Source organism: Leuciscus leuciscus, assembly GCF_965113295.1.
Source record: "Leuciscus leuciscus genome assembly, chromosome: 5".
Classification (NCBI taxonomy): domain Eukaryota; kingdom Metazoa; phylum Chordata; class Actinopteri; order Cypriniformes; family Leuciscidae; genus Leuciscus; species Leuciscus leuciscus.
In genome coordinates this window covers 21,802,569-21,818,592 of record NC_138729.1, presented here as the reverse complement: position 1 = coordinate 21,818,592, position 16,024 = coordinate 21,802,569, and the positions used below count along the sequence as shown (strand labels likewise).

At 36.0% G+C, this 16,024-nt stretch overlaps 1 protein-coding gene across 4 annotated transcripts in view; it reads right to left on the bottom strand.

Annotated features, from left to right (window-relative positions):
• Positions 1 to 16,024, bottom strand: part of mef2cb (myocyte enhancer factor 2cb) — a 78,970-nt gene that overhangs the window by 25,057 nt on the left and 37,889 nt on the right. For all 4 annotated transcript variants that reach the window (XM_082170025.1, XM_082170027.1, XM_082170026.1 and 1 more), the window contains one exon: positions 11,560 to 11,763. In XM_082170025.1, the coding sequence (XP_082026151.1) occupies positions 11,560 to 11,763 (204 nt within the window). The remainder of the gene's footprint in view (positions 1 to 11,559; positions 11,764 to 16,024) is intronic.

Below are 16,024 nucleotides of genomic sequence, written 5' to 3'. Positions count from 1 at the left end.
CTTGTTTTTTTTTAATTCAAATGTTTCATTTTCATTTTTATTGTTATATACCTTTATTTAGCAGGGGTGGATACAATTGATTAAAAGTGACATTTATAATCTTACAAAAGATTTCTATTTCTAATAAATGCCGTTCTTTTGAACATAAAAAACAAACAAAAAACCTGATCAAGATTTTTGCAAAAATATTAAGCAGCACAGCTGTTTTCAACATGGATGATAATAAGAAATGTTCTTTGAGCAGCAACTCAGAATATTAGAATGATTTCTGAAGGATCATGAGACACTGAAGACTATAATGATGCTGAAAATTCTGCTTTGTCATCACAGGAATAAATTACATTTTGACATAATATTAATATGGATAGCAGTTATTTTAAATGGTAATATTATTTCGCAATATCGCTGTTTTTAGAATATTTTTAATCAAATAAATTCAGCCTTGGTGAGCATAAGAGAGTTATTTAAATAAAATGTAAAAACATCTTTCAACATATATAATATATATACACTACCGTTAAAATGTTTCTTATATGAGTTTGGATATATTCATTGGTTTGATGTCAGATATTTGAATGAACGAACAAGCCGTCTTTTTTTTTATTTTTTGAGAAGTTTTCCGTTCTAAAAGTTACAGTTTGTTTTCTTGACACAATGAACTCTTTTACCTCAACCGATCAAGGAAAATTTGATTTCTCATGATTACAGTAGGTAATGGATAAGTAATATCATACCTTGAGCATCTAATTACATCCTGGAATGGATGAACAAAGGGCAAATTCAAATCCACTTAAAATGTTCTATAGTTAGGCATTTCTAAAATGAAAGCTATTCCCAATACACAGGCATTAAGTGAAGTAGTACACAGAGAGAAAGACAATAGCTTTCTAGCTATTTTCAAGAGTACAGCTGTTACTCAATTACACATTATTCTTAGCAGTGATAAACCGCTGTACTAAATATGCTTGTGTCTTTATTTACTACCTCTACAATAATGTGATACTCTGTTGAACATTTGTGCCATGTTTTTCAGATTCTGGTATATGACCGTGTAAAGCGTATCATCTCATATGCTCTCTCCATGGCTATTACAGACAAACAAGTCATTCATATGACCTAATGGAGCATCCCATACATGCACACAATGACACTCAGTCTAGCTAAATAAAGGGGTGCTTATACCATGGCCATCTTTCCATTTGAAACACGCTGGTTATGTCTTTATGTCTTATTTTATTTCTAGAGAGACAGAAGGACACCTATCACATGCACACACATTGAAAGGGCTGTGATTCTTTTTTTGGATGCAATGAGCTACAATCACACTTGCACACACACACACACACACACACACACACACACACACACACACACACACACACACACACACACACACACACACACACACGCACACACCACATCAGTTATCAGCCTTTGTCTGTAGGGGTTCTTATCATGCAGCTGCATTACAGGAAGGGGCAGAGGGTTTTTGAGGAACAATGCTCAGGCACCTGACCTCTCTGGCATGACCTTGTGTTTCCACACCCTTCGGGCCCTGTGTGAGGGGACACTGCCATCTACACCCATATACAGAAATAGATTGCTCATTTTCCACTGACAGTAAGAGGGACAGCCAGACAGGACAGCCTTGTTTCTTGTATCTTAATGCTGATGTCATGTGCTGTGCTGATTTAAGGTCAGTCTATGAGTTTCATGCTGATGAATAGAGCCGATCTTTAATCTTATGTATCATAAAAAAATTTTTATTGAATTTTTACTTGAAACTGGGTGTCATTGCAGTGACATTATATTCCACCCCCCCAAAAAATAAAAAAATAAAAGAAATGTTTTATAATTATTATACATGCAGGTTTATGCAATATTATATGACATAAGAACTAAATCTACATGAAATATGTGTACTTTTGAAAATGCATTTGTCAATCTGCAGTACCATTAAAAAAAGAAACTAATGAAAAACATGGTGAAAGATTTAAAATTAACAGTTAGGGAACATAAAATACTCACTTCAGTCTTAAGGCCTGTTCACACCCAGAATGATAACTACAGTATAAAGATAACTAGGTAACACTTTATTTTGACGATCCCCTTAAGACATTCTGATGACTATATGTAATGTTGCACCTAAATGTCAACTAACTAGTATTAGAAGACCGTCTTCATCATATCTGCTAACAATTATACCCCCAAAATACATTCTCCTGGCTATAAGTAACTTTGCAAATGCATGTCAACTTATTCTACTAACCCTAACCCTAGCAGTCTACTAATACTCTACTAATACTCTAATAAGAGTCAGTTGACATGTAGGTGCAACATTACTTATAGTCAACAGAGTGTTTAAAGGGGACAGCCAAAATAAAGTATAACTGATAACTACAATGATATAACTATATTAGCGTCCACACCAACACACAATAATATTCTGTTTATTATAAGCGCACGTAGCAATTATATTGTCTAACACTTTAAGATCTTTATAGCAGGATGGAATCCAATTGGCTGTGTCCATTGTTTTTATTGTTCATTAGCTGGAAAAAAATCTTTCTGAATATGATTCCAATGATATCGAAACTATGTCGTTATAGTTGTGGTGTGGACTTACCTATAATTATAGAATTAGAACGATTTTTAAAACCTCATAGATATTGCTATTGTTATGGTTCTTGTTCTTGGTGTGAACGGACCATTTTACTAATACATTCTTATTATCTTTTAGTTATAATCTTATAACCTAAAATTGTTCATATAAATTCATAAAAATTTTTATCTACAATCACAGCCGTTTCTGTAAATATATATATTGTGTGCATGCACTATTCTGTGACACTGAATCACTGGAGAAGCCATTCAGATCCGTTAAACTAGCCATAAAAACCCTTTAGAGTCTTTATAAATAAATAAATAATAACAGCTTTTATCCCCTGGATCAAATGTTTAGTGGCACCCCCAGGTCTGGCGGTGGAGGGGAGGAACGCAGTCCAAGGGCAGCGGTTCACTAGAGTCCTCCACACAAGCTGTTGAATGAATAGAGTCTTGCTTACTCACCCTGCCTCTCCACGCCTATTCTTCTCCATTTGCTTTGCCAGCGCAATAAGCCAAGTGCTAAATTTAGCAACACAGTACACTATTTTTAGACCACTACCATTTTTTGAGACATTTATTAGGGGAAGGATGCTAAAAAAAACTCATGCACGCACACACACAGAACCACATCACACACACACACACACACACACACACACAAACAGAGGGAGGAAGGGGGAAAGGGAGGGGGCTCCTAATTTGGACACTTCTGAAATACACTCATTTTAAAAGTGTTGCCGTAGACGCTTTGCAGCTGTTTCCAATCAGAGGGAAGTGTAGAGGAAAACACACGAGATTTAGACGGAGTAAAAGAGAGAAAAAGAGGCAGAACAAATCTTTTTCTCGTCAACATCCAGCTGCCATGTGGCAGAAGTTCAACAAGTTGTTCTAAGGCTGTGGGGTCAACATGCTCTGGACCGGTGCTGCTTCACACTGAATGAGCGATGAGATCTGCTTTGAAGGCTGGGCAGACGTCTCACACGCATGTCACATTTTACAGTTATTTTTCATCTTCTTAAGGAACCGTAGAAAACATGTTCTGGTTTGTTATTATGCAAAGACTTCCAAATCTCACAGCCTACAGGAAGTCAAATCATTTAGTGAAATATTACTATATATTTTTTAATTTGTTTACAAATTTAATTTATTCCTGTAATGGCAAAGCAGAATTGTCAGTCTTCAGTGTCACATGATCCTTCAGAAATTATTATAATACGCCATTTGGCTGCTCAAGGAACATTTCTTATTGGTATCAATGTTGAAAACAGTTGTGATGCTTAATATTATTGTGGAAACTGTGATCTTTTTTTCAAGATAATTTGATGAATAAACAGTTCAAAAGAACAGCATTTATTTGAAATAGAAATATTTTGTAACATTATAAATGCATTACAATATTTACTTATTTATATACAGCATTAAGTAGTATAATGCATTATACTCTATAATTGATACAGAAGAACTCACTAAAAAGTTGCACATGCACTTTTGCAATATCTCAGTCCTATGTCTTATTCTTTAACCCTTAAACGCATACCTCGGGCCTTAAGTGACCCGGGACGTAATTCACTATACCCTCTTCTTCATTCATTTTTTAAAGTTGGACATCAACCTTCTTAGTATTCCTCCATCAATTCCTTATAAGCAATATGTTAAGAAAAACATTATAAAATTATAAAAGAATGCCTGTATTCCCATTCATTATTTGTAAAAATTGTATATGGTCGCCAAAGACCCGAGGTGTGTAACAGTGTATGTTTTCGCAAAACAATAATTAAATCTTTGATGATTTTTATAAGTGCAGTGTCTGATACACAATGATGAAGTGACGTTTCACTCATAGTTACTGCAGGCAGAAAACAAAAGAGTAGGAATTATCATCAGCAAAACTTGAAATTACTCTTTCTTCAGTGATTTACTGCAGAGCAAGAACTGAACGCAATCAAATATTAGTGTCACTGTCTCTTGATTGTGGATCTGGTGAAGAAACTGTCAGTGATCAAAATATTGATTTTGAAGATGTTGAAAATTATAGTTTTGAGAATATGTTTCAGATCACGAATATTAGCCAGATGTTGATTGTACTGGGAAATGAGCTCTGACAAGGACAGTGATTATGGTATAAAACATCTGCTCAAACTGAACCCTTCCAAGCTTCAAAAGGTAAAAAATATGCTTTATTTTATTCTTCTGTAATTGTTACTCTAATATCAGGAGAGTTTTATATTATCGCGACAGGTAGAGATCCATCCGTGTTAGATATAGATGAGGGCGCTAAAGAGCCGAATATTTAATAATAATTAACATTCATGGATTTAAAGGTTAACCAACAACAATCTAGTTTAACAAGAAGAAGTGCACTGAAGTAGTGCTTCACTTAATATTTAAATTACGTCATTGGAAAACCACACCTTTCTATGCAAATTAGGCTCATCATAGATGTATCACATACTCTAAGAATAATAACGCCTCCCTTTATACTAGGTTTTACTTCCTGTTTGTGATGCTCATTGTTCATCTACACTCCTCCTCTGTTGACTTGTCTATGTCACAAGGTTTATTTGCTTAACTAGACAAAGCCTCTTCTGAGTTTAATCAAAAATTCTGGCAAAAACACTGAGCTTGAACATCACTCGGTTAAATTAGCATAAACTTATTGACTCTTTGCGTGAGCCATCAATAGTATGCGTGTGCGTTGTGGTAGATTATGGTGGTACACAAATATTTCCCTCAATCAGATGTATGTTTGTCTGTAAGAGGACACAGTTATGTGAGTGTGTTATGTCATAGCGGGCCTTTGTAAGTTAAATAGATGGCCATTGAGTCTCGGCACTGAGAGAAAACCGCTGTAGGCTAATGTTCTCTCTGATCTCTGATTACTCAAACTAGTAAGAAAGAAAGTCTTTTCAAAAGACAACTGAGGGAATGTTCTACCAGAGGAGCCTGCTAATGTGCTAAGTCCTTACGAGGAAAATATATTTTAATTAACTCTTTACTGCCACTTTGAAAAGAAATGAAAATGAAATTCAGTTAATTAGTGTACCTTATCCACATTAAGCATTCTCCAAGACGTTTAATGAACCTGTGTTTATCTTCATTTTTTCTCCTTCTACTTTAAACAGATGTAAGTTGAGAGAAGCCTGCCGCCTGCATCCCTTCTTACACATCTCAGCACACAGCAACACATATGAGGGTGAAACATCGTGAGGGAGCTTTGTGGAATCTCATTAACCAAGCAGGTAGTCATTAACAGTGTGACCTTTGGAAATAATCACCAGCCTCCCTCCTTGTCGTTCTCTCTCTCAGTTTGTCTCCCGCCGCTTGCAGCTAAACGCGCTCCTTTCTGTTGCCGATTCATTTAGAACTTGTAGAGGTGAGAGAAGAGAGAAGATTAAAAGGTTGATGTTCAGATAAAGCTAATCTATGATGGGATGGGCTTGGCAAACTCTCTCTCAAGTGTTTGTGAAATGTTCACACGACCGCTCTATGTGATGACGTGAGTGTTGACATGAGTAAGGCATGCAGCCACAACTAGCTTCCTTTCATGTTAATCTAGCTCGTTTTTAATACTGTTAAAACTGTTCTGAATTAATAATAATAAAAAAATTGAATAATGACTCATTAATTAGTCATTTAGCTGGAGCTTCTAAGCAATACAAATATTATATAAAATTATATATTATTTTGTATAATTAAATTATATATTATTTTGTTTTCTTCACATTATATATATAATCATTCAATAATTGACTAATTTGATATAATATTTCTTATAATACAACGTTGTTTAAAACTATATTAGTAATATATTATATTTTATTTTGTTTATTTAATTATAATTTTACATTATTCATAATGTTATATAATTTGTAATAGAAGTGTAATATAAATGTTACATTTAAATAGTATTTACATAATGTTTTATTTTTTATCATATTGATATGTTTTACATTATTCATTCATTGACTGATTTCATGTAATGGCCAATCAAATTAAACGTTTCTGTCGGTTCTAAACCGATCTGTCATCGGTTGCACAAAAATCAAAACCAGCGGTAATGCCGCCTTCACGTGCTATCGGAATTATCGCAAATATGAGTTTCCTACTTAAAAATTGGACATGAACACCCTTTCAAATCATATTTAGCACTGGGAAGCTCAGGAACATTTTTGATAACCAAGTTCCTGAGTTGGACATGCCATAAACTTTAAAAACGATTGCTGCTGTGACTGATATTCTTTATTAATTTCTTCCACAACAGCGACATCGCCTTGTCTTTTCATTTAAGTTATGCATATTTACATATATGAATAATCATTTGAAGCATATTGTATGTTTTTTACACAGCGAAAATAGCTTGTATTTGACCGGGATTCCAGAATCATCATCAAGCTGACTATCTAGATGTTTATATGGTTGTCAATGAATGGGACGCTAAATATAATTTTGCCTTGAATAAGATTTTCCAATAAAATAGGCAAGAATAGTGTTGTAATAATGTCTGTACAGTGGCACAACGAGATGCGCGACAGGCACTCTGATCCAAAGATTGTGGGTTTGAGTCCCGTGTAGGACATCTTATTTGGGGGCAGCTGTGGCCTAATGGTTAGAGAGTCAGACTGGTAATCTGAAGGTTGCGAGCTCAATTCTCTATGCTGGGAAAACTTTTCCTGGCACAGTGCATTATGGGAAATCCTTTTAATCACCTGCCAAATAAATGCTGCATTGTTTTTTTGTTGTTTTCCTCCCCTGCTAATCTAAAACTAGATAATTTGACCTTACACAAGAACTCGTAATTTGTTCTTTCTTCACGACTTAAGGTGTAATTATCTGGACCTTCCCACCTTTCGTCTAGCCTCAGATGTTAAGACGTAGGAGACTTTTAATGAGTTTTTGTGTGAAAGCTAAACATGGTAGGAAAAGTGCTTCGACTGAGGCATGAAGCAGTATGAATTGAAAACTATGTTCTATTACATTACAATAAACTTTCATTTAACAAGGTTGACGTGTATGATAAATCCATTACCATTCTGTCTTGTGATATAATAAATTAAATCCGATCCTTTTGACAAACATTGTTAAAATCTATCTGAGAACATTTTCCTCTCTTGCAAATTATATATTTTTTCATGTCTCTATTCTCATGTTTATGTTATTAATTACGCCAATGCCAGATTGAGAAAGGCACGTCCGTGTACATTTCGGCTGAAAGAAATAATGGCCTGACCTACGAAAATAGAGATAAAAATGGGACGAAAACGGAAGACATAAGCGGAAAGAAAGAGCCAGGGATAGTAGAGTAGGGTAGAAGAGCCTCTAGCCTCTCATAAATAGAGCTAAAGAGGCTGGGCAAGCCTCTCACTGCCTCTCTCCCAACAACGCTAATTATCAACCAAAGACATGCTAATTACATGGAGCTTTATTGCTAATGTAGCGGGCTGCTCTTCAAGACGCCCACACGCTGCGCCCGGCTCCCCTGCCTCTCCTTATCCTCCCACTGCACCCCACAGGCACTCCAGGCAAAGACAGGAAAGATTTCTCGGATTTGTGTGTTTTATATGAGTGTGTGTGTTTTTCGCCCGTTTAAACAATGCTAAATCTATGTACGTACAGCACACGTTTGAGACCGTCCAAAGTCGATACGTGTATCACACACGCAAACTCTCACACTCTACAGCTCAAAGCTTGAACTATGGCACTGACACCCCTATGCCGAGTTCCCCCTCCGGCCCACCCCAAGGCCTCGTCCCCATCCTGCCATCACAACAGGAAGTCTGCTTTGTTCCTCTTTACCTCCTACCGCCCACATCCCCTGGCCGTGATGTAACCTAGCAGCAGAAAAACGGGGCCCTGCAGGAGCTCAACGCTTCAGCGTCGACAAATCCAGTTAGGGCGGCATTTTAGCCACCTTCAAAATCGATTTCTCAAACACGAAATCTGGCAAATTGGAAAGAAACTCCACTATAGCTGTTGCTTGGTGATGGGAGCAGTTTGACTCGCTATGCTCTTTTTTATTTCCTTTCTACTTCAATGTTTGAGTGTGCTGATTCTTTAGTGTGCTTAATATTTCTTCACATGGCAAAGAAAACTGTGATACTCAGGACCTACTTTTTAAAGGGATAGTTCAGCCCAAAAGGACAATTTTGTCATCACTTACTCACTTACAAAAGATATTTTGAAGAATGTTGCTAATCAAACAGTTGACAGTAGCCGTTAGTAAGACAAAAATACTATGAAAGTCAATGGCTACCATCAACTGTCTGGTTACCAACATTCTTTAAATTATCTTATATTACGTTAAAAAGAAGAACGAAACTCATACAGGTTTGGAAAAACATGAGGGTGAGTAAACGATGACAGGATTTTCATTTTTGGGTGAACCATCCCTTTAAGCAGAGTGCAGCACTTTGCAGATGTTCTACAAGGTTTCAAAAAATAAAGCATAACAAGTATATTTTACAATCTCAGAACTCAATAATAAAGACAATTTCAGGTCTAAAAGACTAAACTACACTAAAAGAGTTTTTGTTAAAATTGTGAGAATGACTTGTGACAGTCTTGAAAGCATGAAGTAATGTTTGAATTGTAATGCACTGTAATTTTTGCAAACATTTCATTCACTGCCTTTAGAATTGTATAGCTGGCATAGTGTTAAATAGCAGTGTATTGTCCATACTTATTTTTTAATTATAATATGTATGATATACAGTATACAAAAAAAAATAAAAAAAAATAATTATTGTTACTCCTGTTTATTGTAAAGTACATTTAATGATTTTTTTTATTTTTTAAATCCACTTAAAATTCTGTCAAGTAAAGTATACATCTTTATTCCTTTTTGCTGGGCCCTGAATCTTACTTTACATTCAATTTCACTCTCCCCTGAAAAATGTAATGGTACACCACAATTTCAGCGTAAATTGGATCTTGGATCTTTATTCATTTTTTCCTTCAATTTCTGGACTATAATACACACTAAAAAGTATATGACTGTTCAATCACTAATGAGAGTTTCTGAGAATTCCAATATGAATCGGAATGATAAATATTTTAAGAATAAATCACAGAAAATCTAGTATTTACTTGAGTCTTTTCTCAAGAGCAATGCACAGCTGCTAATGCTTGGAGTGCATTTTTATAATTGTGCCTTGATGCACAATAGGTATAACAAGCACTTTCTTTTTTGCCCTTTAAATCTGCTTCAAGGTCTGAGTTTGTATAAGAGACAAAAACACAGGGCATGTTTCACACTTTATGACAGATGAACTTCCAAAAACTCATCTTTGCATTTGAGATGATAATTTTCTAGCGCATAAAAACTAATTAAAAATATATAAATTAGAAAAAAGATGTCACGCTGGCTTTATAAGATATATGCATATGGAAATATTATTGCTGAATATGTAAATAAACCAAAAAAAGATCAAGCTGCAGAATTATTGAGCCAGTTTACGCACAGCTGAAATGAAGATTGAGCACAGAGTGAGTGGATAAAAAAGGAAGTAGACAGAAAAACATGTTTTTTTCTGACTCTAAGTGCAAAGCAATTGGATTGCACTTAGATTGAGAACAACTCACTTCACCAACTCACCCATAGATCTAGTGATATTAAGAACCGTTTGGGGATGTGGACCTGTTCGCGTGTTGGCATTGCAAGAGGACACCTTTTTTAAAGCCCTTTAGTCCTTCAGAGGACCACCTTGTCAACCCATGTGTGTCACCTTTTCAGAAAAGCAGATTACGTAAACAGCTCAAGCTGCAACATGCTTTTGGATGTTTGCCGCCAATCGCTTAGCATGGTCTGACCTCAGGTTAGGTTAAAGGCAGGAACCAACAAATGTGTCTCTAAGACCTGAGAGCCTTAAGGAGCATTAAGCTGATTGAGAAAATGCAGACATCAAAGCAGCAGGCATTCAAAAAGAACAGAGTGCAATGAAATACAGCATGACACTGGATGTATTTAGTGCACTTTTCATATAGTCTATTTTCTAGTCAATTAGACTGTAAAAACGTGTTGTTGGGTTTGTGTCTATAGTGTCTCACCGTGACAAGGGTTGTGCTGAAAATAAGGGTGCAGGAATCTAGTCATAGTCACGTGTTAATGATACATTTCGCCTACTGAAATATCACACACAAAACACTCATTTATGTTCATCTTTCTGCATACACACTCACTATTGCAGGGTTTTTCGACCTTTACAGACCCCGACCCAGACTTTCATACAGGTACAACCTGAGGGACCCCCAATATAAAACTCTATTTCTATGTAACATTTTGTCATAAGTTTAATTTTAAACAGCAACTAAAGTATATAACATTTATCAGATCATTAGTTAATGTCCATTAACTATGTCAAAAAAATATCATCAAGTGAAAAACTTACACTATTGTTCAAACGTTTGGAGTCAGTGAGATAAAAAATAAATAAAAATTATTCAGCAAGGATACATTAAATTGATAAAAATTGACAGTACAGACGTTTATAATGTACGAAAAGATTTCTGTTTAAATAATAAATGCTTTCTATGAACTTTCTATTAATAAAAACAGTCTCATGGTTTCATCATGATCATACCTAACATTATTATATATTTTTCCACAAACATTTGTTTAATTTTAAGAAAATTCAGCTTTGCCATCCCAGGAATAAATTACATTTTTAAATATATTCAATTATTAAATTACAAAAATTATAAAACAATTATTATTAAATTGTAATAACAATATTACTGTTTTACTGTATCTTTGATCAAAGAATTTCAGCCTTAGTGAGCATCAGAGATTTCTTTTAAAAACAAACTTGATGACCCTGTCCCCAAACTTTTGAACAGTAGTGTTTTTATTTTATTTTATTATTATTATTATAAAAATAAATAAATAATTATAATAACCATAATAATAACCTGCTGTCAGTGTGGGAATGTCAGGTAAGTGTGTTTAGAGAAACTCACCTCCACAATGTCAGAGTTGGTCCTGCTCTCATGTGGCTCATTGTACTCAGTGTATTTGAGCAACACTTTGTCCATATCTGTGCTGGCATACTGGAACAGCTTGTTGGTACTGTTGAAGATGATGAGGGCAATCTCACAGTCACACAACACGCTCAGCTCATAGGCTTTCTTCATCAGGCCAAACTTTCTCTTCGTAAATGTCACCTAGAGAGAGAGAGAGACAGAAGAGGGGAAACAAGGTTAGACAAGTCATAGGCTTCACTGACGCCGTATAAAAACTGAGATGGATGACTCTATGTGTGTTTACTCAGCGCGTTGAATATACTCTTAAATATTCTTGACTCCCGAGATGTCCTAAATACAGCGTTTCTTCGGAAAATCAATGTTAGTTTTCTTTCCTTTTGTCTACTTTCTTTTATTTTCCTTTGTGCTCTTCCAAATTATCAGGAAAAATAGACAGTAGCGTAATAGCTCCTTCCTCTCATAAATCAACTGAAGATCTTTTAAAAATTCCATTCTTTAATCCTAAGTAAAATACTTATTTCACTTTTGCTATTATTCTTACATTCATAAGCAAAGAGCTTAATAATTGAAATATAACGTGTGCTCCAAAACCATGCAATGACCTTTCATTTAAGATTAATACAGTAACACTAACTGTGCCTGGCCCCTCTAATACAATAGTTCAACTGTATAATTAGGATTTTACTTCATAATTAAGATTAAGGTTAACCATATCCACCTCAAGCAAATTGGGGGGGGAGGGGGCAAATTCTCCACGTGTGCATCTGTGTGCAAATGCACTTTCCAGCAGATGCGCAGACATACAGACACACACACACACACACACACACACACACACACACACACACACACACACACACACACGCACGAAGATCATCACTGCCACAGAGTGTTTGAGAGGCTGTTAATGACTTCTCAGTGCATGTTCCCGTCTAAATTAGCAGCATTAAAAATAAGAAGCATCTCTCTCTGACCTCATAGGTTTCATGTCTCTTGAGCACTTAAATGCAGCGCTGGAGAAACCACACACGTACAGACCAGCTCCTGAGAAGAACAACACAGACGAGGCCTAACTTCTAACCTTGAGGCCTAACTGCTTCACCTCATAAGTGTAACCAAAATGTCCCCATGCACCTGTTAATGTGATACATGTTCGCGGGCAAATCTATGCATTATTTATTGCAGAAGAAAAATGCATAATTTTACAAAATATATTGTGCGTGTGATAATCACCTAAGCAATTTGATAAGGAAGAAAATTAGCATGTATTAGCATAAGGTATTTCTTTGATGATGCTAATTTGTTTCTGACGTTGTCATGGTGAAACTATTTAGCTTAGCTGGTGTGTTAAATGAAAAAAAAAAAAAAAATTAAAGAATGAGCCCTAGTTATATATGAGAGTAGATTCAGTTTTTGTTTCAGTAAGGTTGTGCTTAAATAAAAATAAAAAAATGGTCAAAAAATTAAAAAAAAGTGTGTAGCTTTAAAAAAATGGAAAAGGAAACAGTATACTGTTAAAAAAGAAAAGAAAAAAAAAGTGTTGTTAGCTAACCTACACATGTACTTCATGTACATCTAAATTAACTGTTTTTGTTCAAGCCTAATTTTGATTTAATATGACTGAATTAGCCAAGAAAAATGTAGTAATGGCTTCTTAAAGGGATAGTTCCCACACAAATAAAAATGTATTTACTCATTCCAGTATGACTTTCTTTCTTCTGCAGAGAATATACAGTATTATATATATATATATAAATTTTTTTTTTTTTTTTTTTTTTTACAGTGTATATCTCCCCTTAAGAGAATAATGACCTGTTACTAGTTTTTATAATGTGTGTACTTGAACTGGAGTTCATCTCTCATCTTTCAGAGATTATAGTAAAAAATATAAAAAAATCTCATCCTGCTGGTCATCTTCTATCATCATATTTCTAATAATTTATGAGCGAAGAAATTATGTATTGATTATGTATCATTTTGACAAGTTCATTTTGACAAGTCGAACAGCCACTTAAAGAACACAACTGATGTTTTGACAGCTCCCTTTCTGCAAGATAAAGCCAAAGCGAGAGTTTTGAGCTTCCACGTTGTGGCTTAGCAGTTCTGAGAGGTTTCTTCTTGAGGCTTCTGGAGATTTGGCAAGTGTGACAAGATGCAAAAAGAATAAGCCAAAAATCCTCCAGTATGACAGCAGGTGGAGAAAAGAAAAAGCTGAACAATGTGTTTGATGAACAGACTTTGAATTTTGGATTATTTGAATAACAAATAACGTAAGTCAGTAATTAATTCACACATACAAAATTTGCACTGGGCAGTTCTCTGAAAGAGGAAGTAGTATCACACATACTTAGATATGGAGATATAAGGACTTTAAATAATCACTGTGGTCAAGCTCATAACTGTGGCTAGTGACATCAACACCCACAGTCACAAAACAACACTTACTAAAGATACTTCACTTATCCTTCACCATAGTCTTTTTTTCTAAAGCGGCATGGTCACATATATTCCTCTTAAAGTGAGCGGTGCACTCAATATTTTATTCTTAAAAGGATAGTTCGCCTAAAGATGAAAATTCTGTCATAATTTGCTCACCCTCAAGTCATTCCAAGACTTTTTTTCTTCGGTGGAACATAAAAGATGATATTTGAGAAATGTCCCAGTTTTTCGCCCATACAATGAAAGTCAATGGACATCGAAACTGTTTGGTTACCAACATTGTTCAAAATATCTTCCTTCGTTACGCAGAAGAAAAAAGCCATACAGATTTGGAACGACATGAGTTTTTTTGTTTTTTTTTACTATCCTAGAAAGTTTTACTTTGAAAAAATGGTCAAATCAGGTCCACTCAACATGAGATGCAGCTGTCAAATAAAAGCTGTTTATAAGGGAGTCACCTCGCTATAACCACCATCCCGGGATCACATAACTGAATACTAGCCAAGTACTACATATTTGATCTCATCTGATGAAGAAAAACATCATAATAGCTTTCGCTCACTCTTTGTCTCCAATACCATTTTTAGGTTCACCATATATGTAACATGGTAATGTGATCACAAGGGCCTTGGAGTGTGATGTTCTTCCTCCTCTCCTGCTCACTACCTGCCTCCACAATCTGTGAAGCTCATGAGCCTTCAGCGATCCAGCGTGTTAATTGCAGAAAATGCCAGTTGCAACACCTCGTTGATGTGGTGAGAGCTGCAAAGAATGAAGGACCGCGGTTCATGGCGATCACGATTTTGTGTCTTCGAACCCTGAACCTGTAGACCGCAGGAGTGTGAAGCCCTTATCATGTGAGCACATTCTTATCATGCGTGACAAACAAACTGCCTAGACGTAAACGCGCCGTTGCGCACGTAAGGTGAGCTTGAACTGCTGTTCAAAGGACTGAGAATCACTTTCTACTGCCAAACAGAAAGAATGAAAAGGAGAAAGGAGAAAAAAGGTCTGATTCCCAGCCTGAGTTTGGTGTGTGTGTGTGTGTGTATGTGTGTGTGTGGGGGGGGGGGAGTCGGAGGGGGGAGGTCAGGAAGCACATTTGTATGCATTTCCTCTCATAACAGGAAGTGCCTGACAGCTTCCCCTTCACAATGGCTTCGCTTCTGCTTCCCGCCTCCAGTGCATTTTTTCCCCCTGGGGAGTTCCTCTAGAGGACAGAGACAGGGAGGATGAATGTCCATTTGTCACCATCTGCCCCTGAACCATGATCCACGCGACCCACGCACCCCAAAATCTCCCCGCTCACGCTTCATGATATACTGTATGAATCAGTAAAGTCTCACAGTAGGGGTTGTATTGACAATAGACATCAAGCTTATATGTGTGACCCAGCAAAATCCTGCTCTGTTCCCTTTCTAAACATATTTTACAGGTTGCTTTTGTGTTAACAAACACACAGTTTATGCTAAGCTACTCTGACGGCAACACAATTTGTTTAAAAGTCATGCGATATTTCAGCACATCGCTTTCAAAGCCTCAATGAGTATCACTTGCTTGTAACAAAGAGAATGTTTTGAAGGTCATCAGCAGAAACATAATAAGAAACAAAACCTGGGTGAAAAAATGAAAATGAGAAAAGCTCGGAATAATGAGAAGAAAAGTGGAATAACAATTAGCGTAAGAGGAACAAAAGAATTTTAAGAAGATCAATTCTAAGAGGAGAAATTTGGAGAAGTTGCACTTCGCGGAAGCAAAGGAATTTTCCCGATGATGTTGGTGAAGAAGCAGAGAAAGAAGAGAGAGAGAGGGAGAGACAGATGAAAAAGTGAAAAAAACACGCACAGCGTGTTTCGTGAGGAGACAGGCGCAGAGGTAACGATCACAAGAGAAAGGTGGGAATCGTGGAGGGGAGAGCAAGGGGTGATGGGATACCCAGAGGGCCTCATTATTTTCTTGCTGTTAATTTTACTCAAACTGTTTTACACCTTTCTGTTGTTGA